This window comes from Bos mutus, chromosome 25, assembly GCF_027580195.1.
Source record: "Bos mutus isolate GX-2022 chromosome 25, NWIPB_WYAK_1.1, whole genome shotgun sequence".
Taxonomy (NCBI): Eukaryota; Metazoa; Chordata; class Mammalia; order Artiodactyla; family Bovidae; genus Bos; species Bos mutus.
Genome location: NC_091641.1, coordinates 9085319 through 9109714, shown reverse-complemented (window position 1 = coordinate 9109714; position 24396 = coordinate 9085319). Strand labels below are relative to the sequence as shown.

Below are 24396 nucleotides of genomic sequence, written 5' to 3'. Positions count from 1 at the left end.
AAAAAAGATGTCTTTTTCATTATAGGGGACTGGAATGCAAAAGTAGGAAGTCAAGAAACACCTGGAGTAACAGGCAAATTTGGCCTTGGAATACGGAATGAAGCAGGGCAAAGGCTGATAGAGTTTTGCCAAAAGAACGCACTGGTCATAGCAAACACTCTCTTCCAACAACACAAGAGAAGACTCTACACATGGACATCACCAGATGGTCAACACCGAAATCAGATGGATTATATTCTTTGCAGCCAAAGATGGAGAAGCTCTATACAGTTAGCAAAAACAAGACCAGGAGCTGACTGTGGCTCAGATCATGAGCTCCTTATCGCTAAATTCAGACTTAAATCAAAGAAAGTAGGGAAAACCACTAGACCATTCAGGTATGACCTAAATCAAATCCCTTATTATTATACAGTGGAAGTGAGAAATAGATTTAAGGGACTAGATCTGATAGATAGAGTGTCTGATGAACTATGGACTGAGGTTCATGACATTGTACAGAAGACAGGGATCAAGACCATCCTCTTGGAAAAGAAATGCAAAAAAGCAAAATGGCTGTCTGGGGAGGCCTTACAAATAGCTGTGAAAAGAAGAGAAGCAAAAAGCAAAGGAGAAAAGGAAAGATATAAGCATCTGAATGCAGAGTTCCAAAGAATAGCAAGAAGAGATAAGAAAGCCTTCCTCAGTGATCAATGCAAAGAAATAGAGGAAAATAACAGAATGGGAAAGACTAGAGATCTCTTCAAGAAAATTAGAGATACCAAGGGAACATTTCATGCAAAGATGGGCTCGATAAAGGACAGAAATGGTACGGACCTAACAGGAGCAGAAGATATTAAAAAGAGGTGGCAGGAATACACAGAAGAACTGTACAAAACAGAGCTTCACGACCCAGATAATCACAATGGTGATCACTGACCTAGAGCCAGACATCCTGGAATGTGAAGTCAAGTGGGCCTTAGAAAGCATCTCTACGAAAAAAAAAAAAAAAGAAAGCATCTCTACGAACAAAGCTAGTGGAGGTGATGGAATTCCAGTGGAGCTATTTCAAATCCTGAAAGATGATGCTGTGAAAGTGCTGCACTCAATATGCCAGAAAATTTGGAAAACTCAGCAGTGGCCACAGGACTGGAAAAGGTCAGTTTTCATTCCAATCCCAAAAAAAGGCAATGCCAAAGAATGCTCAAACTACTGCACAATTGCACTCATCTCACATGCTAGTAAAGTAATGCTCAAAATTCTCCAAGCTAGGCTTCAGCAATATGTGAACCGTGAACTTCCTGATGTTCAAGCTGGTTTTAGAAAAGGCAGAGGAACCAGAGATCAAATTGCCAATATCCGCTGGATCATCAAAAAAGCAAGAGAGTTCCAGAAAAACATCTATTTCTGCTTTATTGACTATGCCAAAGCCTTTGACTGTGTGGATCACAATAAACTGTGGAAAATTCTGAAAGAGATGGGAATATCAGACCACCTGACCTGCCTCTTGAGAAACCTATATACAGGTCAGGAAGCAACAGTTAGAACTGGCCATGGAACAACAGACTGGTTCCAAATAGGAAAAGGAGTACGTCAAGGCTGTATATTGTCACCCTGCTTATTTAACTTATATGCAGAGTACATCATGAGAAACGCTGGGCTGGAAGAAGCACAAGCTGGAATCAAGATTGCCGGGATAAATATCAATAACCTCAGAATATGCAGATGACAGCACCCTTATGGCAGAAAGTGAAGAGGAACTAAAAAGCCTCTTGATGAAAGTGAAAGAGGAGAGTGAAAAAATTGGCTTAAAGCTCAACATTCAGAAAATGAAGATCATGGCATCTGGTCCCATCACTTCATGGGAAATAGATGGGGAAACAGTGGAAACAGTGTCAGACTTTATTTTTTGGGGCTCCAAAATCACTGCAGATGGTGACTGCAGCCATGAAATTAAAAGACGCTTACTCCTTGGAAGGAAAGTTATGACCAACCTAGATAGCATATTCAAAAGCAGAGACACTGCTTTGCCAACAAAGGTCCATCTAGTCAAGGCTATGGTTTTTCCTGTGGTCATGTATGGATGTGAGAGTTGGACTGTGAAGAAGGCTGAGCGCCGAAGAATTGATGCTTTTGAACTGTGGTGTTGGAGAAGACTCTTGAGAGTCCCCTGGACTGCAAGGAGATCCAACCAGTCCATTCTGAAGGAGATCAGCCCTGGGATTTCTTTGGAAGGAATGATGCTAAAGCTGAAACTCCAGTAGTTTGGCCACCTCGTGAGAAGAGTTGACTCCTTGGAAAAGACTGATGCTGGGAGGGATTGGGGGCAGGAGGAGAAGGGGACGACAGAGGATGAGATGGCTGGATGGCATCACCAACTCGATGGACGTGAGTCTGAGTGAACTCCGGGAGCTGGTGATGGACAGGGAAGCCTGGCGTGCTGCGATTCATGGGGTCGCAAAGAGTTGGACACAGACTGAGCGACTGAACTGAACTGAACGGAACTGAAGGGGAGGCCACCACGGCTGGAGGTGAGCCTCTGCTATGTGGTCACTTCAACAGCCGAAGAAGCTAAGGTCACAGCAGGGAGTGGATTTGCCCAGAGGCACAGAGAATGGGGGTCACAAGGAAGCTTCTGGAAAAGGGTCGCAGACTGGATGCGGGGAGGTGATGAGCAGACAGCACTTTGCCCCCTCTCCCCCTCCACTGAAGATGCCCGAGGACCCGGCCCAAGGCCTGGAGGGTGCCAGCAGAGCTAAGGCAGTGTCAATCAAGTGCTGCTGTCATCCACGACGGTCCCTCAGGACACCTGTAAAGGCCTCGTTGCAGGGCCTGGGGGAGCCCGGGGGAGTCTGTCCTGGTCATGGCACGAGGACAGAGGGCCATCAGTTCCTCCAGGGAGCCTCTGAAACACTCTCCACAGCAGCACTGCCAGCCGTACTCAGTCATGTCCCACTCTTTGCGACCCTATGGACTGTAGCCCGCCAGGCTCCTCTGTCCATGGGATTCTCCAGGCAAGAATACCGCAGCAGGTTGCCATTCCCTTCTCCAGGGGATCTTTCCAACCCAGGTCTCCTGCACTGCAGGTGGATTCTTTGCTGCTGAGCCATCAGAGATGGTCCCCTAGAATTTCTGCAGTGACGGAGATGTTCTATTTCTACACTGTCTGATAACGTGACCACTAGCCACATGTGGCCCCCCAAGCTCCAGAAATGATGCTTAGTGTAACGGAATCACTGAAATAGTTTATCTGGTTATTCATAAACATTTATTTGGCTGCTCCAGGTCTTAGCTACGGCACAAGGGATCTGTGACCTTGGCTGCAGCGTGTGGGATCTTTAGTTCCCTGACCAGGGATCGAACCTGGGCCCCCTGCATTGGGAGCATAGAGTCCTATCCACTGGACCACTAGGGAAGCCCCAGGGAGGGAGACCTGTGACCATCCCAGGGATGGGACTTGAACTCTGAGAGGGGACGAAATGAAGACAAGGGGTGAGGGGACGAGGGCTGAGGTTTCACAGGCTTGCTCTCATGCTGGTGAGGGCAGAGGCCTTGGGACAGGCGGGGGACACTGAGGCCTAGATCGGCGGGGCTCCTGTGAGCACCAGAGTTACGAAGGCCAGCTGTCCCACTGCCCCCGGGGCACTCACCATGGAATCTAAGGCAGACACGAGGCTGGTGATGATCTCGTCTTTGCGCGTGAAGGCGGAGGTCCAGCGGTCAGGCCCGCAGCCATTGGCGGGGATGTCACAGCGCTTTCCCAGCAAGGCCATGGTCGCCTGGATGGAGGAGGAGCGGGGAGCAGGCGGAGGTGGGTGGGGCGGGGCACATGTAGCGTCTGTCCCCACCATAATCCGCCGAGCCCCAGAGACCACCTCCACCTCCCAGGTGGGACGAGTCAAGGACTGGTCTCCTCCTCCCCCAAGGGTCTTCCATGCATGAAGGACTCTGAGCTCTAAAGGCCTGGAGCCGCTGCAGCCTGCACAGAGCATTACAGGTGTGCGGCGGAGTAACTGAGGGCCTGTCTCTCCAAGTCTGCACCCCGGAGCCAAGCCCAGTGTCACGAGCAGTCTGCCTGGCAGGCCCTAAATGCCAGCTCTCCCCCCACACACTGCTCTGGCATGGCCCTCCCTTGCTCACACACCCTCCATAGCTCCCTACTGCCCACACTAGCTCTCGACTCCTCAGCTCGGTATTCCAGGTTCCAGACTTGTCCCTTGCCCCAGCTCCTCCTTATACCCCCATGCTCTGAGTCCTCTAAAAGTCACCATCCCCCAGACATATGACCACCCTTTATGGGTCCTCAGCTGTCACAGGTTCTATTCTCCGAATACCGTCCCTGGCCCCTTCGGCATTTACTGACTGCTTTCTTAGCTTTAAAAGAAAACAATTTTTATTTTTAGTATTTGGCCACACTGCACAGCATGGCGGGGTTGGGGGTGGGGGTGTGTGCGTCTTAGATCTCCAACCAGGGATTGAACCCCTGTCCCCTGAATTGGAAGGCAGAGTTTTAACCACTGGACCATCAGGAAAACCCCTGCCCCCTTAGCTTTCAATTGTCACCTCTGCTGGGAAGGCTCCCTGGATTGCCCCCTCTCCTACCCTTTCCTTCGCAGGATGGGTCAGGCACCACTGGCCTCCCCTGTCCCTGACCGACCCCATCACAGTTCCCAGGGGCAAGGCTGCTGCTGCCCCAAGGCTGGGAGCTGCAGTCTACTTCCTGGCTGTCAGGACTGAGTCTCAGGGGTGCAGAGAGATACAGAGGGCAGAGGCCCCTTCATCCCAGACGAGGTTTCCCCAAGACAGGACTTTGCCCCTTGTCATGAGACTCCCGGAGGACAGAGCTGGGGAGCCCTCAGATCAGGGCCCCGTATTGGGGCTGCGCCTGGCGGGGACAGGCCTGCTGGCCCTACATCACCCGGCCGGGCCAGGGCCCCACTGGATAACAAACGTCAGCCTCCCTTGCCCCCTGCCCCGATCCATCCTGCCCCTCCCTTTCCTGACCCCAGGAATCAGGTCCAGGGATCCCTCCTCCAAAATGCCCCAGTGCCAGCATCTTCCTATTGGCGACCTGCCCCCTCGCCAGTCCAAGCAAAGGAGAGGGCGGAGAGCAGAGAGCAGAGACAGGGACCTTCGATCCCCACCCCAGGCTCAGGCCTTCTAGTGCTCTGTACAGAGGCCCCAGGTGGCCAGTTCTGGCCAGGGAGCAGGGAGCAGAGCTGCAAGCGTCAGAGGGATTCTGTGAGTCCTGCCCGCTTGGCTTCCTGGCGGGGAAGGAGTCTGTGCACAAAACTGGGGCCGGGGGTTGGAGAGCCCTGGCAGTGACAGCTGGGCCTGCTGCCTTGGGGCTAAGTCCAGAGTGTCTTCTGCCACCGGAGCTGCCCCCCACCAGACCATAAACTCTATGAGGGCAGGGACTGGTCGGCCAATTCCCGCTGCACCCCAAGGGCCCAGCTCAGCGTGGTCCAAACCACAGGCTGCGGCCTTTTAGTGGGTCATGAAATCGATGACACAGAACAGCAGATATCAGAGCCTGTCACACGTGACGTGGTGAGACGTGTCCAACTTCAGTGACGGAAACATTCAAAGGAATCAGGGATGCGCTAGAGCTTTTCTCATGAAATTAAAAGACGCTTGCTCCTTGGAAGAAAAGCTCTGACAAACCTAGACACCATATTAAAAAGCAGAGACATCACTTTGCTGACAGAGGTCCCTACAGTCAAAGCTATGGTTTTTCCAGTACTCATGTACAGATGTGAGAGCTGGACCATAAAGAAGGCTGAGTGCTGAAGAATGGATGCTTTTGAATTATGGTGTTGGAGAAGACTCTTGAGAGTCCCTTGGACTACAAAGAGATCAAACCAGTCCATCCTAAAGGAAAGCAACCCTGAATATTCATTGGAAGCACTGATGCTGAAGCTGAAGCTCCAATACTCTGGCCACCTGATGCGAAGAGCCAACTCACTGGAAAAGATCCTGATGCTGGGAAAGACTGAAGGCAGGAAGAGAAAGCGGTGACAGCGGATGAGATGGTTGGATGTCATCAACTCAATGGACTTGAGTTTGAGAAAACTCTGGGAGAAAGTGAAGGACGGGGAAGCCTGGCGTGCTGCAGTCCATGGGGGTCACAAAGAGTCAGACAGGACTTAGTGATGGAACAACAAGAGCTTGGCTCTGGACGCTGTCCTGGCCCAAGCTGGCTGCTTAGTTGTACATAAATATTAATTTTAATAACTGGCCAGGTCGGCAGTTGCCCCAAGTGAGTATGGGTTCACTTATAAATGTTTTAAAATGTATTTATTCTCCTAGGTTGTCTTACCTAAGTGGGGGGGGAGGAAATCCACAATTACAGTCAAATGTTTTAATACCCCATTCTCAGTAATTTTGATAACAAGCAGACAGGAAAGCTATGGAACACCTGAAATACACTATCAACCATCTTTTTTTTTTGGCCGCATGGCATGTAGGATCTTAGTTCCCCAAGCAGGGATCACACTCACACCCCTCGTAGTAGATGCGAGGCATCTTAACCACTGGACAAGTTCTTGCCTTATTTTTCAATAAAAGCTTGAAACTGGCAGCATTAAGGGATGCTGACGGTTATGCCGGGCCCTGGATAGGACATGGGAATGGTCGCAAAAGCAACCAGGGGCTTTCTGCGACACGAAGCCTAATCGTGGGGGTGTTGCGAGAGCAGCTGAGAGGCTGGCCTGACTGGGGTGCATGGAGCCTTGCCCCCTCCTCTCAGCCACCCCCCTGCCCTCCCCAGTCCCTTGAGCCACTTCCAGAAAGGCCTCAGGCTGCCAGCCTCCCAGCTGCTGGGGCGCAAATCAAATCAGGGCAAAGCAGGAGGCACCAGACAGTGCTCCAGGCCTGGCCTCCGGGTCGCCCCAGACGGCTGCCGGCTCCTTCCGGCAAAGGTCCTAATCCGTTTAGGAAGGAGCCAGGGACTTAGGGAAGGAGGAGGGGAGTGTGGAGGGGGCTGGGCTGTGGGCCGTCCCCTGATTCCTTGTCCATCGTGCTCCCTGGACAGAGAAGATCCTCCTGAGCCCCTGAGAGGGGCAGGTTCCTGCGGCTCGAGCTGCTGCTGGTGGAAGAGGCGGGGTCCAGGAGCTGGCACGGGCCAGGAGCTATGAGCTGGGAATCATGCATACGTGGTGAGACCCAGGCCTGGGGCTGCCAGGACCACACGGGGTCAACCACCTAGACCCCCTATTTTCTCATGTGCAAGATGGGAAAAGTGAAAGTGAAGTCGCTCAGTCGTGTCCCACTCTTTGTGACCCCATGGATTGTAGCCCGCCAGGCTCCTCCATCCATGGGATTCTCCAGGCAAGAATACTGGAGTGGGTTGACATTCCCTTCTCCAGGGAATCTTCCCAACCCAGGGATCAAACCCAGGTCTCCTGCATTGCAGGCAAAACTCTTTACCGTCTGAGCCACCAGGGAATCCCAATGTAAGGTATAAAGTGAGAAATGTGTCAGGTGGGGCTACTTCTAATCTGAAAATGAGGCAGAAGAAAACCACCCAATAAGACCAACAGACTGCACAGAACAGAGAGCATGAATATGCTAGCTGAGCAGGAGGCAAGTGACTCAGAAAGTACAGGAGACGGTCCCTGGGGGGAACGGATGGGAGGCCACCGCCTGAGCCACGACACAGGTCACACGCCAGCGAGGATGGGGACAGGGTGAGGCTGGGGCAGCTAAGGGCTGCTCTGTGTCACCCAGAGAGGCCATCAGAAGTGACATCACGGGTGACCGGCTCCCAACCTGGGGCACAAGTAGCAAGGAAGCCCTGAGTGACAAGGGACTTCCACTCACGCCCCAGTTCCTCGGGGGACAAGGTCAGCGGGGGCAGAGAGGCAGCAGTGGGGCCGTGAGCATCCCACTGCAAACATTTCTCCCAAGGGCACCAGGGCCACACACCTGGCTTCCCCACCCTCCTGGTGCTGCCGGCTGAGGGTCCAAGGCCCTCTCCCCGCCCCTGTCCCACTCCCTCCCTGGCCGGGAGGCAATCTCTCCCTTGAAAGGGAAAGTCGCTCAGTCCGGTCTGACTCTTTGCAACGCCATGGACAACAGAGTCCATGGAATTCTCCAGGCCAGAATACTGGAGTGGGTAGCCTTTCCCTTCTCCAGGGGATCTTCCCAACCCAGGGATCGAACCCAGGTCTCCCACACTGCAGGCAGATTCTTTACCAGCTAAGTCAACAGGGAAGCCCAAGAATACTGGGGTGGGTAGCTTATACCATCTCCAGCAGATCTTCTCAATCTAGGAATCGAACCCGGGTCTCCCACATCGCAGGCGGATTCTTTACCAGCTGAACTATCAGGGAAGCCCATTCCCTTGTTGCTCGACTGGTAAAGAGCGGTAATTACAGAAAAGTCGCTCAGTTGTGTCCGACTCTTTGCAACCCCATGGACAGTAGCCTACCAGGCTCCTTCATCCATGGTATTTTCCAGGCAAGAATACTGGAGTGGGTTGCCATTTCCTTCTCCAGGCAACTGGTAAAGAATCCCCTGGAGAAGGGATAGGCTACCCACTCCAGTATTCTGGCCTAGAGAATTCCATGGACTGTGTAGTCCATGGGGTCACAAAGAGTGGGACATGACTGAGCAACTTTCACTTTCTTTCGGCTTACACATCATCTATTCGCTGGTGCTTCTCCACCTCTCTCCCTCCTCTCCTGGGATGCTGCCTCCTCCACGTCAACTGTTCAGTGCCCAACAAGCAATCCAAACACAACACGGCCCACATTTCCCACTCAGATCCTCTCCTCTCCCGCCATCAGCTCAGGTGCAGGAGGACCGAGGGACCTCATCCCCGGGTCCCACCTCTCTCACCCCTGAAACAATCGGGGTGGGGGGGAGTCCCATGAGCTCAGCTCCGGAACGCACCCAGGTCTGCCCACTTCTCGCCACCTCCCCGTCCAGGCTGCCCTCCTCGCTCACCCACTCCGTGGCAATGGCCTCTCACGGGTCTCTCTGACCTCCTCCTGCCCCCACGGGCTCCCTGCAAACAGCAGCTACATCATCTCACGTGGCTTCCCGTAAGAAGCTTCCAGGGGGTTCCCACCGCTGGCAGGAGGTCGCCTCCCCGAGCGGTAGGCCCATGGGCCCAGGCCCGTCTGCCCCTTTCCTTGGCGCTCCAGCCCCACTGTACTGGGCTCCAGCGCCACCCTCTTTCCGTTGCCCAGACACACCGTGTGCGCCCCTCGGGGGCCGTGGACTCGGCTCCTCTGGAAGAGAAGGTTCTGGCAGGTCTCTATCTTCTCCCGTTGCCCCCTTCACTCCATCAGCTCCCTGACCCGGCAGCCACATGGCAGCCCACCCCCATCTCTTCATTCATTTCCTTCATAGTGTCTGAAGCGACCTGCTCATGTGCTTCCTGCCAGATTTCCCCAACTGGAATTCAGCTCCGGGAGACCAGAGAGTGTCTGCTTTACTGTATTTTCACTGCCTCAAACGCCTGCTTGAGTTTTCAAGGACACTCAACGAATATTAGGGGAGTTAGGGACTTCCCTAGCTCCAGGGTCCAAGGGTTAGGACTCTGAGCTCCCACTACATGAGTTCGATCCCCAGCTGGGGAACTAAGATCCAGCAAAGTGCACGGGGTAATAATAAATGTGATGGTCAGCCACTCTGGCTGGGAGCCAGGATGTTCAAAAGCTATTGTCTGGCAATGACGGGTTTGCCTGGCTCCCAACAGGTAATCTGGGGGATTGCAATTTTGAAGGTATTTGGATCACGGAGGAGGAACGGTCCCGGAACTGAAAGTGAGGGATCCAACAGGTGTCCTGTACAGGTGCTCCTGCAAGTGCGGTCCCAGGACTGGCAGCATCAGCACCACCTCAAAGCTTGTCAGAACATCCAGAGTGGCGCATCTGCACGTGAGCATCCTTCCTTGCTACATCATCCTTCCATCACAGAGACTCGCCTAAGGCCCCAGTCAGTGGGTAGTGAGGATGAGGTCTGTCCATCTGTCTCTCTGACCCCAAACCTGGTCCTTTCCCCTCGACGTGCGCCGTGAGGACTGTACTGCTCACACCTGCCAGGATGCAGGAAGCAGGAAGATCACCTGATGAAATCGACAGCTGATGCTCAGCCAGACTGACCAACTCGCCCCGGTTTGCCTGGGACTGTCCTGGTTTTAGCACAGAATCCCCTTAGTCCCAGGCAGAGCGGTCTCCCCAGGACACAGGCATCAGGAGGACCAGGAGCCCAGACACCCCTCTTGGCCACTGAGAACAAGGACAGACACCAAATAAGGGACACAAAGACACAGACAATAGGTCCTGCCTTTGGGTCCAAAATACCCAATTTCACCTAGAGACGAGAGATGGTCTTGGGAGCTCCTCAGGGGAGGGGGACAAAAGGGGGATCTCCCAGAGGAGCGGGGCGCTGCTTCACCCAGGAGATCACAGCAGCGGGGAGGAAGCCACTCTCCTGATGTGCTTGAAGGGCACACGGGTAGCAGACAGGTCAACCTTTGGGGCTTTTATGAAGTCCCTAAGAGCAGATTGGGCTTCCCTGGTGGCTCAGCAGTAAAGAATCCACTTGCCAATGCAGGAGATTTGGGTTCAATCCCTGGGTGGGGAAAGGAGAAGGACATGGCAGCCCACTCCCGTATTCTTGCCTGGAAAACGTCATGGACAGAGGAGCCTGGCGGGCTACAGTCCACGGGGAGACAACAGAAGGTGGAGTTGGGGAAGGTGGAGGGCAGACCCTGGGTCTCTGGTCTGCAGGGACACTGCTGTGTGACACCGTCCCCGTCACCTGGCTTCCCAGCCTTGCTCTGCCCACCTGTGAGTGAGGAGGGCAGGCAGCCCAGCTGCCACCCACACCTGCCAGTCCAGCTTCCTAGGCCCTGCCCCCCAGAAGCCCCGGGGTCTGCCTTGAACTCAGGACACTGTACGTTTCAGCGTCCCAAGGATTCTGACAGGCAATCGGGTATTGGGCCTGGATAATCTCCGGGGAAGTTTCCAAGCATCTTGGCTTTTCCTGCCCACTGCCCGCCTCCCACACTTGCTCGGGATTCCTGGCCCAGACAGTGGCAGCTTTGCTGGCCGCCGACAGCTGGAGGCCTGCCCGGTGTCAGAGCCAAAGCTTAGCTGAGTGCTGTGTCCACGGCTGAGTCACGGCTGCCCTGATTCAAGGCAGACTTGCCCCTGGGAGGGAGGCCCCCACAGGAGCCGGGCCCAGAAAGACCACTCTGTCCGGCACTGGGGCTAGGGCGAGGGCAAGGAGACGGCACTCTGGCAGGGGTTTCCAGTCCTAAAGGCCCCACACTGGGCGCTCAGGGCCAGCTGGAAGGCTGGGGGTGGGGGGCTGTTCTTGAACTTGTCCTTACTGCTGTGCATGGCCTGGGTGCTTGGGAAGACCTCACTCTGATGGGAACCGGACCTTCTCCAGCAACGGGTGGCCCCTTTGTCCAGGGGTTCAACACCCCAATACATTGGCCACCTGATGCGAAGAGCATATTCATTTGAAAAGACCCTGATGCTGGGAAAGATTGAGGACAGGAGAAGGGGACAACAGAGGATGAGATAGTTGGATGGCATCACCGACTCAATGCCCATGAGTTTGGGTAAACTCCAGGAGTTGGTGATGGACAGGGAGCCCTGGCGTGCTGCAGTTCATGGGGTCGCAAAGAGTCGGACACGACTGAGCGGCTGAACTGAACTGAACCCTCCTTGCCCTGCTTCCCCCTCCAGCTCCCTCCTCCTCTCTTTGTCCACCTCCCTTGGGAGTGCCCGTTTACCAGCATGCTGACAGCTATGACCTCTATCCCTGGAGTGTAACAGGGCCCATTCTTTCTTAAATTAGCCACTTTTAAAACATCTTATTTATTTTTGGCTGTGCTGGGTCTTCATTGCTATGTAGGCTTTTCTGTAGATGCAGCGAGCAGGGGTTACTGTCTGATTGCGGTGCCTGGGCTTTTTACTTCAGTGGCTCCTCTTTGCTGCGGAGCACGGGCACTAGGGTGCACGGGCTTCGGTATTTGTGCCATGTGGGCTCCTTAGTTGCGGTTCCCGGGGTTTAGAGCACAGGCTCACTAGCTGTGGCACGTTGGGCTCAGTTGCTCCGAGGCATGTGGGATCTTCCTGGACCAGGGATCGAACCTGTGTCTCTGGCACTGGCAGGTGGATTCTTTACTGCTGAGCCACCAGGGAAGCCCTTTAATATTTATTTATTTGGCTGTGCCAGGTCTTGGTTTGGGCGTGGTGGGATCTTTAGCTGTGGCGTCTAATTCCCTGACCGGGGATTGAACCCGGGCCCCCTGTATTAGAAGCATGGAGTCTTAGCTGCTGGACTGCTAGGGAAGTCCCCTGGGCCCATCTTAAAGGTGGAAGAAAACCAAGCCCCCGAGGGATGACATTTTTGCTCAAAGTGAGTGGTGAAGTCAGGATGAGATTCGGGACATCTGACACACATCTTTCTGCGCCTCCCTGGGGCGAGACCCCTAACTCAGAGGAACCCCAGGCACAGGGACAGCCCAGCTGGGTGGCTGGCTGATGAGACCGGTGGGCTGGCCCTGCCCCTGGCTGGAGGCAGGCAGGCGGGAACCAGGTCAGGGCTTATGAACTTGACTGCAGGAGCCCGGGTGCCAGTCCTCCATGCCATGAGGGACCTGAGGCACCAGCAGGGGACACACAGAGGGGGCCAGAGTCAGGGCAGGGGGTGCCCTGGGGGGAGGGGGAGAACCACAGGGCTGCTTCTCAGGTCCCAGGACTGGGTTAGACCCCAAAGCACTTAATTCTGACAACCATCCTCATTTTTATTTTCCCCTTTTCTTTTTTTCTCAGTCCTTATACTATTTTCATCTTTTTTGGAACTTTTTAGTTTGTATTGGGGTATATGCTAAGTCGCTTCAGTTGTGTCTGACTCTTTGCGACACTACGGACTGAAGCCCGCCAGGCTCCTCTGTCCATGAAGATTCTCCAGGCACGAATACTTGAGTGAGTAGCCATTCCCCCCTCCAGAGGATCTTTCCGATCCGGGGACTGAACCCGTCTGTTACGTCTCTAGCACTGGCAGACGGGTTCTTTACCACTAGCATCACTTGCGAAGCCCATATTGGGGAACAGCTGATTAACAATGCTGTGATAGTTTCAGGTCAAAGGTGAAGGGACTCAGCCACACACACACATGGATCCATTCTCCCCCAAAGGGGAAGCCAGTAAAGCACCCGCCTGCTATGCAGGAGACCTGTGTTTGATCAGGAAGATCCCCTGGAAAAGGGAATGGCTACCCACTCCAGTATTCTTGCCTGGAGAATTCCATGGACAGAGGAGCCTGGTGGGCGACAGTCCGTGGGGTCGCAGAGTCAGACACGACTGAGCAACTGAGCACGCACACATTCTCCCCCAAACCCACCTCCCATCCAGGCTGCCGTGTACACCGAGCAGAGTTCCCTGCGCTCTACAGAAGGTCCTTGTTGGTGATCCACTCTAAATACAGCAGTATAACCGTCCTCATTCCACAGAGGAGGATTTCAAGGCTTGAGCGTCCCAAAGCCAGGATGCAGCAAAGCCAGGGCCTGAGTCCAGATCACGCCAGCTAAGCCCGGTTCCTTCCACCCCACGACTGAGCCTTCAACTCACTTCCCCCTGGAGCAGTGAAAAAGATCGGTGGCCTTGGCTGGCTGGCAAAGAGGGGGGCCCACCCGGCACCCTGCTTCCTTATCTGTGAGACCCCAGCACAGGCGCAGGTGAGGAGACATCTGAGAGGACGATCTGTTTCTCCTTCCTGGGCTTGCAGGAAGAGAGCTTGTCCCCAGAACCCAGGGCCACTTTGGCAGAGGCCATCCCTGGCCAGTGGCCCAACTGGGAATCCCCAGACCTTCAAAGTCACCCCAGAGGTTGAAAAGTGTGTCCTTAAAAGGGTGGAGGTGAGTGAGCATTTGCGTTCGAAAGGGGATGGGTTAAAAGAAAAGAGAGAGAGAGTGTGTGTATGTAACACACACAGAACAAGAGCAGCCCCCAGCCAGAGTGAGACCAAGAGGCTGGACCCCACCAGGCTGGGGACGGTCACCTGTCCCTCTGGCTTAGGAGTAAACCAAGATACAAACGCCACCGGCCCTCCTGCAAACAGCCTGTCTGGGGTGCTGATGAGCGACGAGCCACCCACGGGCTGGGTGTGCAGCAGCCGAAGCCCTCCTCCCACATGCCTACATGTCCGGGTCCCCCCATATCAGGGGCACATGTGGTGGGCGTCCCCCTTCCCTTCCATACACAGTTGTTAAACTCCGAGGGCTACATTGGGTGCTCGGCGGCCACGCAGCGAAGCCACAGTGGGAGAGAACAGAGAGCATACCCACCCAGCCATCAGTTGGGACGCAGTACCCAGGCAGTGCGCTCTTGGGGAATCAGGGGCAGCCTGCAGCAGCATGACAGAAGCTGGAGGGCTGGCTACCTGCGGGGAGGCCCCAGAGGAGATGCTTCCTGGCCCTCCCTTCACCCCCATTCATTTACTCCACAGCTCCTAGAAACACCTCCCTGCTGGCCCAGACAACAGGGTTTGACACGAGGAAAAAAGGACTATCTCTCTTTCATTTAAATACTTTCTGTTTGTTTAGCCTTTGGGGAGTCAGGGTTTCCAAACAAGGTTTCCCTGAGTTGATGGCTGTTGAAAGGATTTTGAAGGGTGAGTAGGAGTTCTCTGAGAACTCTGGATAGACGGTATTTTCACTTTTGTGGAGAGAGGCAGAGGCAGGAAGCTTGGCTTGGAGATATACAACCCTCATTCTATGAGTCAGGGGAAGTGTTTGGGATTGGTTGGTTTGTTCATTTATTTGGCTGTGCCGGGTTTTAACTGCAGCATGCAGGATCTTTCTGGTTGTGGCATGCAAACTCTCAGGGGTGGCATGTGGGATTTAGTGCTCCGACCAGCAATCGAACCTGGGCCCCCCACACTGGAAGCACAGTCTTAGCACTGGACCACCAGGGAAGTCCCCCCAACTATCTTTTGACCATAATTGCAGGAGAAACTCCAAACAAGAGCCATCTTGCTGAGTCTAGTCAAAACCCACATTGTGTGAAACTAAGGTGAGAAATGACTGTTGCTTGATATTGCTAAGTTTGCGGCTATTTGTTACGCAGTGACAGGTAACTGACACGCCCGAGGGCAGAGTATGAAGCTCTAGGTGCATCCGCAGGGGGCAGCTGTTTGGGAGAATGAATAGAACTTGAATATATACTTAGAATGTCCACAGGCACGTGGGCAAGGCCACGCCAGTGTGGGGCAGAGCTGAGCTGGGAGGAGAAGAGAGGTTGCTGGGAATTTCCACCCCCTCCTTCTTCCTGCTGCTGCTGCTAAGTCGCTTCAGTTGTGTCCGACTCTGTGCAACCCCATAGACAGCAGCCCCCCAGGCTCCCCCATCCCTGGGATTCTCCAGGCAAGAACACTGGAGTGGGTTACCATTTCCTTCTCCAGTGCATGAAAGTGAAAAGTGAAAGTGAAGTTGCTCAGTCGTGTCCGACTCCTTCCTAGTTGGTATATATTACCAGAGAGTCCTTCTATAAGAATGGCTGCTCAAATTTGCCCTTAAGGACCTGTGGTAGGTCCCCAAAACAGTCATGTCTGAAGCCTGAAATGTCACTTTATATGGAAAAATCATTTTTTGCAGATATGATTAAGTTAATGACCTTGAGATGCAGGGATTATCCCGGATTATCTGGGTGGGCCCTAAATGCCATTACATGTAAACTTTTTTTAAATTAATTTGAAAAATATTTATTTATTTATTTAATTTGGCTGCTCTAGAGCTTAGTTGCAGCACGAAGGATCTTTTTGTTCTTAGTTTGGGCGTGGAGGATAGTTTATAGTTAAAGGTGCTCAGTCATGTCCGATTCTTTGTGACCCCATCGACTATAGCCCACCAGGCTCCTCTGTCCATGGGATTCTCAGAGTAAGAATACTGGAGTGGGTAGCCATTCCCCTCTCCAGGGGATCTTCCCCACTGAGGGGTGGAACCTGGGTCTCCTGCATTGTAGGCAGATTCCTCACCGTCTGAGCTACCAGGGAAGACCTAAGATCTTACAGTTGCAGCACTCAAAATCTTAGTTGAAGCGTATGGGATCTACTTCCCTGACCAGGGATCGAACCCAGGCACCCTGTGTTGGTAGCGTGGAGTCTTAGCCACTGGACCACCAGGGAAGTCCCCATGTATCTCGACACAGAGACATAAGGAGGTGTGACAAACACAGAAAGTCACATGAAGACAAAGCAGAGAGATGGGAAGATGCTGGCCTTGAGGACCAGAGTGATGCAGCCACAAGCCGTGACACGCCAGCAGCCACCAGAAACCAGAAGGCAAGTAACAGATGCTCCCCGAGAGCCGCTAAAGGGAGCACGGGTTTTGGCCGAGTGGTGTTGATTCAGTTCTGTTCTCCAGAATGGCGAGAGAATAAATTCGGGTTGTTTCAAGGCACCAAGTTTAAAGTAATCCATTACAGGACCCTCTGGAATGAATCCAGGACCCTTCACTCACCAGGAAAGTGAAAGTCACTCAGTCGTGTCTGACTCTTTGCAACCCCATGGACTATACAGTTCATGGGATTCTCCAGGCCAGGATACTGGAGTGGGTAGCCTTTCCCTTCTCCAGGGAATCTTCCCAACCCAGGGATCGAACCCAGGTCTCCCGCATTGCAGGCAGATTCTTTACCAGCTGAGCCACCAGGGAAGCCCAAGAATACTGGAGTGGGTAGCTTATCCCTTCTCCGGTGGCTCTTCCTGACCAAGGAATCCAGCTAGGGTCTCCTGCATTGCAGGCAGATTCTTTACCAACTGACCTATCAGGGAAGTGTGTGTTAGTTGCAAAGAGTCGGACGAGACTGAGCGACTGACTCTTCGAGACCCCATGGGCTGTAGCCCGCCAGGCTCCTCTGTCCATGGGATTCTCCAGGCAAGAATACTGGAGTGGGTTGCCATTCCCTTCTCCAGGGGATCTTCCTAAGGGACTGAACCCGTGTCTCCTGCATTACAGGCAGCTTCTTTACCACTGAGCCACCACATCCCCCCTCACAAATTCTGGCCCCCATCCTTGACCTCCTGGACACATTCCTCAGCTCAGACCTCTAAAAAGCTCAGACCTGGGTTTGCTGGAAACTTCTCCCATCCCTTCCCTATGGGAAATGCCAGAAGCCACTGCTGGGAAGAGCTAAAATTCTTCTGGATGCCGGGGAGCACCTGACTGAAGTCTCACTGCCCGATGCACCAGCTGGGCACTAGAGCCCGTGGGAAAAAAAAATACTATCACCACGCAAAAGGCAAAGGCAAGAGCAGATACACCACCCAAACACGGCCCCCGCACCATCCGCTGCCATATGCCTGTGTTTCTTGAAAAAGAAGCTTGAGAGAACAAACAAAAAGTATTTTCTCCCTTCCTGAGGTGGGGGGGGCATCCCTGTCCCCCTCCCCCAGCAGCCCTACTCTCCACTGCATATCCTGTCCCAGGGGCTCCCCAGTGGGGAAGGAATTACCCGGGGCCCTGAATTCTCGCCCCCTCCCCACTGCCCACCCATCGCTGCAGCTGGCAGAGAACAAGAGAGGCCACGGCCCTGACTTCCACTCCCGTCTGCCCAGGCTGGCTCGACTCGGACAGCTGGAGCCAGGGGTCTTACAATGGCTGCTGTACTATGAAAGACAGTCCGGACTTTGTAAATTTAATTAATTGTATTTATTTATGGCTGCACCGGGTCTTCGTTGCTACACGCGGGCTTTCTCTAGCTGCAGTGAGTGGGGGGCTACTCTTGCTTGCAGTACGCGGGTGTCTCATCACAGTGGCTTCTCTTGTTGCAGAGCACGGGCTTCAGAAGTTGTGGCTCGCAGGCTCTCAAGTTGTGGCGCACGGGCTTAGTTGCCCTGAGGCACATGGCATCTTCCCAGAGTAGAGATGGAACCCGTGTCTCCTGCACTGGCAGGCGGATTCCTAACCACTGGACCACCAGGGATGTCCAGCCCAGATTTCTGGCTTAGACACCTGAATCACAATCCCCCCTCTGACCCCTAGTCCTTTCCCTCCTCCCTGCTAAGAGAGTGTGTCCACTGTGTCCTGCCAGCTAAAGGCAGGTGCCCAGGGCAGGGAATTTTGGTGATGCTCTGAGGCTTAGATCAAAGCGATCCCAATCCCTCTCCTGGGACTGGTTTAAAGAGAAGCACAGAACCCACTTCTGGCCACTGAGACACGAAGCATGTAGCAAAGTTTCCCCTGTTCTTAGAAAGGGACTGAAGTGAGGATGTCTGGATGGTCTGAAAGTGATACCTCCAACCATGACAGCCATCTGAGGACCACGAGGGGGTCCACCCAGGAGGTGGAGCCATCACGCAGAGGACGGCAGAGTTCACTGGTAGGAAAACCGGGACCCTCGTGACTCAGGATGCACCACCTCCGGGCTTCAAGCTGGCTGATAAAAGTCTGTGTTTTGTAAGCTGCGTTCAATGGAAGTTTCTCTTCCTTGCAGCTAAAAGCATCCTAGTTAAGTCAATCTTTACTTTCTGTTGTTTAGTCGGTAAGTCATGCTTGACTCTTTCTGATCCTGTGGACTGTAGCCTGCCAGGCTCCTTCCTCTTTCTATGGGATTGCTCAATCAACCTTTACCAGTGATTAAAAAAAAAAAAAGAAAAAAACACTCACTGAATTATCTGGCAGTCCAGTGGTTAGGACTTGGTGCTTTCACTGCCGGGACCCCACGTTCGAATCCCAGTCGAGGAACTAAGATCCTACAAGTCACAGCCAAAAAAAAAAATCATCCATTTGTTTTTGTCTCCTGGTGTATCATATAACATACCAACACTCCCTTTCCAACTGGCGACTAGAGAGTGGCCATCCCATTGGTGATTAACGAACAGAAAGAATCTAGGGTTCTGGGGCCACTGGTGCAGCCGGCTCACTCAGCCCCTACCTGATGCTCTTCTCTCCCACCCACGGAGCAGGCACTGACTGGCCCACCCATCCCCCTGCTGCCTGGTGGCCCGCACTCCCTTGAGACCAGGATGACCAAAGCCACCACCTAGGATGGAAGAGCCAGGGCAGGGAAGGCACTGGTCTCCCTGAAGTCGCAGAAGGCCGCGCCCCAGGGCTGGGCCACCCGCCTCCAGACTCCTCATTACAGGAGAAAACAAACCCCTCACTTCTCAAGTCTCTGTTTATCAGATTACCTACAACCGATCACAATGCTGACGGAAACAGATTCCATGGCATGCATTTTCATCAAATTCAGATTCACTTCTGCTTCCGCGCTAGGATACAACTCTCGTGTTACTGTCTTCTTTCTACCATCTTCCTGTATAGTTTATGTTTCTTTACCAGTCTTTCAAATCACTTCTGAAATAAGGTGGGATATAAAGCAATGAAAATAAAACCATCCATTAATCCTTTTGTTTCTTTGGCTGCGTGAGTTCTTCATTGTGGTGCGTGGACTTTCTCTAGCTGCGGCATGGGTGACTTCTCTAGTTGAGATGTGTGGCTTTAGTTGCTCTGAGGCTCGTGGGATCTCAGTTCCCCGACAAGGGATCAAGCCAGCGTCCTCTGCACTGCAAGGCGGATTCTCAACCACTGGACCATGAGGGAAGTCCCCCAATAACTTTTAGAAAGCCCTGGTGCCGGGCACTGCTCCAGGAGAGAAAAGCCCTGCCTTGCAGGAAGTAAGTTATTTCACCTCCCCAAACCTTGCTCCCAATGCGGCAGGCCCAGGTTCGATCCCTGGTCAGGGAACTAGATCCCACATGCTGCAACTGAGAGTTTGCAAGATACAACTAAAGATCTCACAGGCCACAACTAAGACCCAGTGAAGCCAAAAAAAAAAAAAACCACACACACGCACACGACAAACATCTCCTCAACTAAGAAAAAAGTAAGAAGATTAACAGCAGCAGCTACCATTTACCGAGCACTAGCAAGGGAGCCCGTGATGCGCGCCTGGTGATGCCCATCGTCCCCCCAGTCCTTGGTTCCGTGGCTGGCTCCTGAAGCCCCACACTAGTCCAGGTGCACTGACGTCACTCTGGTAGAGGGTACAGGGACACAGGCTTTGACTCTATACAGGAAATGCTTCCCCACGGGGAGGGCTGTTCCCAAATGGTGGGCCTGGGGCTTCCCCATCCCTGGGGGTTTTCAAGGGAAAGCTGCCCACTTACCAAGGCCTCTTAGAGACTCGGGTCTGTGGATGTTTTTAAAGAACAGATGGGCACCACCTGCAAAGATCCTTCCGTCAAGTCACCTGGCCTGGGGGTAACGAGGGCAGAGATCAAGGACCGTTCACGTCCACTTTATGTAGAAAGTGAAGCAAGTGGGAGTTCCCTGGTGGTCCAGTGGCTAACACTTCATGCTCCCAATACAGGGCGTCCGGGTTTGATCCCTGGTCAGGGAACTAGATCCTGTGCAGCCAAATGAAGACTGAAGATCCCTGTGCAACTAAGACCCAGTGCAGACAGATAAATATTTTTTTTAAAAAGTGAAGCAAGCTGGTAAACAGGATTGCAGGAGCAAACTTCACCCACTTAAGAAAAGCACTCTTAGTGCCCCTAAGTGTATAGAGTCCAAGCATTCAGGGCAGGAGGGACCCTCATCCTATGACCTCCATGTGTCTCTGGGGAAACCAAGATCCAGAGGGCACAGACTGTACCTCGATCCCTGCACACCCAGCGCATGGTCGCCCCAGAGCAAGGCATGCTCTCCCATGAGCTTAAGTGCTGCACTGGTTGCAGAGTCCTTCCTATTCATCAGAGCAAGGCCTTTATGGAAACATACTTTATGTCTTTGAAAACGGTCAATACTTCAGACGGTATCTTGTTTTCAGCGTATTGATCACGTGCTTGCCTTCACTGCGTTCTCTCTGGTGCCTGGTCTGTTGAAAAAGACATCAGACGTATGAACTAACCACAGCCACAGGCCACGCCACAGCTGAAATCTCTCCAATATGATGAAGGAATCCAGGCGCGAAAGATCAGGTTGTAGGAGCCCCTTTATGTTCGTTTCAAACACAGGTTGAACTCTGATGTTACAGGTCAGGATGGTGGTCATGTTGGCAGGAAGGCAGGGTAGGGTGATTGATGGAAGGGGGCGTGATAGAGGCTTCTGGGGGGCTGGGAATGCTCTGACCTTGGTCTGGGTGGTTATCTGGGTGACTTGGTTTCTAACATTCATCGAGTTGCTGATTTTTAAATAGTTTTCATTTTTCCCCTTAATAATAAGCTTTTAAAAAGACAGATTTGGGATCCCCAGTTACACAGCAAAGTTGTCTTGGACTTCCCTGGTGGTTCAGTGATTAAGAATCCACGTGCCAATACAGAGGACACGGGTTTAACCCCTGGTCTGGGAAGAGTCCACATGCCAAGGGGTAACTAAGCCCGAGTGCCGCAACTACTGCTCTGGAGTACTACTACCCACGCTCTGGAGCCTCTGATCTGCAACAGAAGCTACTACAATGAGAGGCCCACGCACCACGAGAGTAGCACTGCTCGCCACGACTAGAGAAAGCCCATGCGCAGCAACGAGGACCCAGCACAGCCCCAAATAAACATAAATAATTTCTTAAACACCTTAAGAAAAAAAACCAGAAAAAAAGAAAGTTGTCTGGATAAGTCTCCAGAGCTTTAACCGAGTTGCCACCCTTTGACCGAACGCTGAATATTCACTGGAAAGACTGATGCTGAGGATGAAGCTCCAATACTCTGGCCACCTGATTCAAAAAGCCGACTCATTGGAAAAGACCCTGATGCTGTGAAAGACTGAGGGCGGGAGAAGTGGACGACCAAGGATGGGACGGTTGGATGGCATCACCGACTCATTGGACACGAGTTTGAGCAAGCTCTGGAAGATGGTGAAGGACAGGGAAGCCTGGTGTGCAGCAGTCCACAGGGTCCCAGAGTCAGACACAATTGAGAGACTGAACAACAATCCTTTGACCCAGTTCCTTTTCTCAATTTAGTCATTTTTTTTCCTGGTCACACAGCTTGTAGGATCTTGTCTCCCTGACCAGGGACTGAACCCAGGCTCGACAGTGAAAGCTCACAGTTCTAACCCCTGGACCATCAGGGAATTCCCTATCAATGTATCCCGAGAAAATTACGCAAAACACAAAGATTTATGTACAAGTTGTCTCACCCAAGCAGGACCTCCGTAAATAAACACACCAGCACACAAGAATGAGAAATGGCAGGCAACCTAAGTGCCCCACGGGGGCTGAAAACCAGCTTCGTACAGACAGACGATCTCACGGAAAAGCCTAGATGGAGATTCTAGACGTTTTATCTCCAACAGGCGGCATCCACAAACGGCTTTCTCCCCTCTACTGTTCTGCAGTTTTGTGGTCTGAGATGAGGAGTATGACTTTTTGCCATTTGGAAAGAAGTAACAGAAACCATATTCTTAAAAAGTTTTTTTTTTTTTAAAGAACCAACCCACTTGCCGCCCACGCCCAGCACAGGAAAGCAGCCCAGGCCAGGGCAAAGGGCAGACTCAGGGATACACGTGCATCATGCCACTTCCTGGGAAAACCACAGAGGCCTTCCCTGTTCCTGGAGGAGGAGATGGGGCCTGGCCAAGCAAAGCCCCGTCGCTGATGAGCCCTGGGTCCTGGAAGACAGGGCTTTACCCCTCCCAGGTGGGGAAGGGGGCTCATGATGGTGTTCTCTTCTCAGATGGGGGCCCCCAGGACCAGGCTAGGGCCATGCCTGTGCTCTGGGCGCTAAGACAAGGAAGGGAAACCCTGAAACCCAGGCTGTGCCCCAGAGGAGACGGGGCGGGTGCTGTTGGCAGCGTCGAGTGTCTGGGTCACCCTCGGGCCTGCCCCAGCAGGAGGGGAGGCCGGGCTCTCGTGGGCAGACAGCTCCCCAGGGTCAGGTTTCCACTTCGTTATTTAAAGCCCGGCTCCGGCTCCTGGCGGGCGGGCAGGGGCGGCCACCGCCTGCGTGACCAGGATGAGCAATCGCGATCCTGACTCGGGCCTGCGTGCCTATGGCAACTGGCCTTGTGGCCTTGGAGACTAATCTCCAGGCTGCCAGCCGGTAGGGGCCTCTCCGGGCGGAGCGGCGGCTCCCTGCGGAGGCCCCGGGCCGGGGAGCAGGATCGGGCCCTCTCCCAGCCAAGGATGGGGCATCTGGCCTTGCAGCAGGGCCAGGCTCTAAACGCACAGGTTCCCACGGCCACAGCCCCTGCCGTGCTCCACCCCTAAGGCATGATCACGCACGTGGGGACGTGACCACACGCACACACACACCAGAACCATTACACTTCCTTCCATAGAGTAGAGAGACAGACAGCAGGCGCTCCTGCTCTGGAAGACAGTCCCAGGCTGGGAGTTGAAAGGACAGTTAAAATAGGTTCAGATAACACTTCTTGATTTGAGTGCTGGTTACATGGGGTACTGGAGAATTCCATGGCCAGAGGAGCTTGGTGGACTATAGTCCACGCGGTTGAAATGACTTGGACATGACTGAATGACTAACACATACTACGTGGGGTTATATACATAGGTTAAGGGCTTCCCTGGTGGCTCTGATAGTAAAGAATACACCTGCAATGTGGGAGACCCGGGTTCGATTCCTGAGTTGGGAAGATCCCCTGAAAGAGGGACTGGCTACCTACTCCACTATTCTTGCCTGGAGAATTCCATGGACAGAGGAGCCTGGTGGGCTACTGTCCATGGGGCTGGAACAAGTAGGACATGACTGAGTGACTAACACACATACACAGGTGAAAATTCATCACTGGATACTTAAGATTCATGCATTTTGCTGTAAGGAAATTATACTTTCATCAAAGGTAAAAATGAGTGACATGTAAGAAGTACGGGGTAGCAGGGGGTGGAATCAGGGAAGGCTCCTTGGAGGAGGTGACACCCAACCCGAGTGCGGGGTCATGTCACGGGGAGCAGGGGTTTGCGGGGGAGGGGCAGAGCCAGGGGAGCAATACCCAGGCACTGTTCATCAACAAGGGGGACCACTGCCCTGCCCCCTGCTGGGCCCACCTCCTTAGAATCAAATGCTGAGCAAATAAGGCAGGACTGTTTGAAGGAGAGCCAAATTACCCGCTGCCCGGGAAACCCAACCACCAGCCCGGGCCACCCACATGTCTCGGTCTCAGTCGAGCCCGAGCAGAGCAGTGAATGGGGTGGGGAACCGGCCAGGCTCCCCATGGCTGGGCAGGAAGTGGTGGGTGAAGATACGGGCACGGCCACTGGGGTCAGGTTAAGGACCTCAGAAGATCATCATCCTTTAGGGCAGCAGTCCCCAACCTTTTTGGCACGGGGCACTGGTTTCGTGGAAGACAATTTTCCCATGGACAGGGGTGAGGATGGTTCAGGCGGAAATGCAAGCGATGGGGAGCAGCAGACAAAGCTTCACTCGCTCACCTGCTGTGTAGCCCAGTTCTTAAGTTCCACGGACGGGTACCATGGGTTGGGGATCCGGCTCCAGGGC

At 53.4% G+C, this 24396-nt stretch overlaps 1 protein-coding gene across 5 annotated transcripts in view; it reads right to left on the bottom strand.

The window, feature by feature from the left end:
• GTF2IRD1 (GTF2I repeat domain containing 1) overlaps window positions 1-24396 on the bottom strand; it is a 125641-nt gene that overhangs the window by 83082 nt on the left and 18163 nt on the right. For 4 of the 5 annotated variants that reach the window (XM_070362258.1, XM_070362257.1, XM_070362256.1 and 1 more), the window contains exon 2: window positions 3627-3755. In XM_070362258.1, coding sequence (XP_070218359.1) covers window positions 3627-3749 — 123 coding nt within the window. In that variant the 5' untranslated portion in view covers window positions 3750-3755. Of the gene's footprint in view, window positions 1-3626; window positions 3756-18610; window positions 18697-19134; window positions 19301-20112; window positions 20201-20725; window positions 20823-24396 lie in introns of all 5 variants that reach the window. The other variant, XM_070362255.1, reaches the window with a different exon arrangement.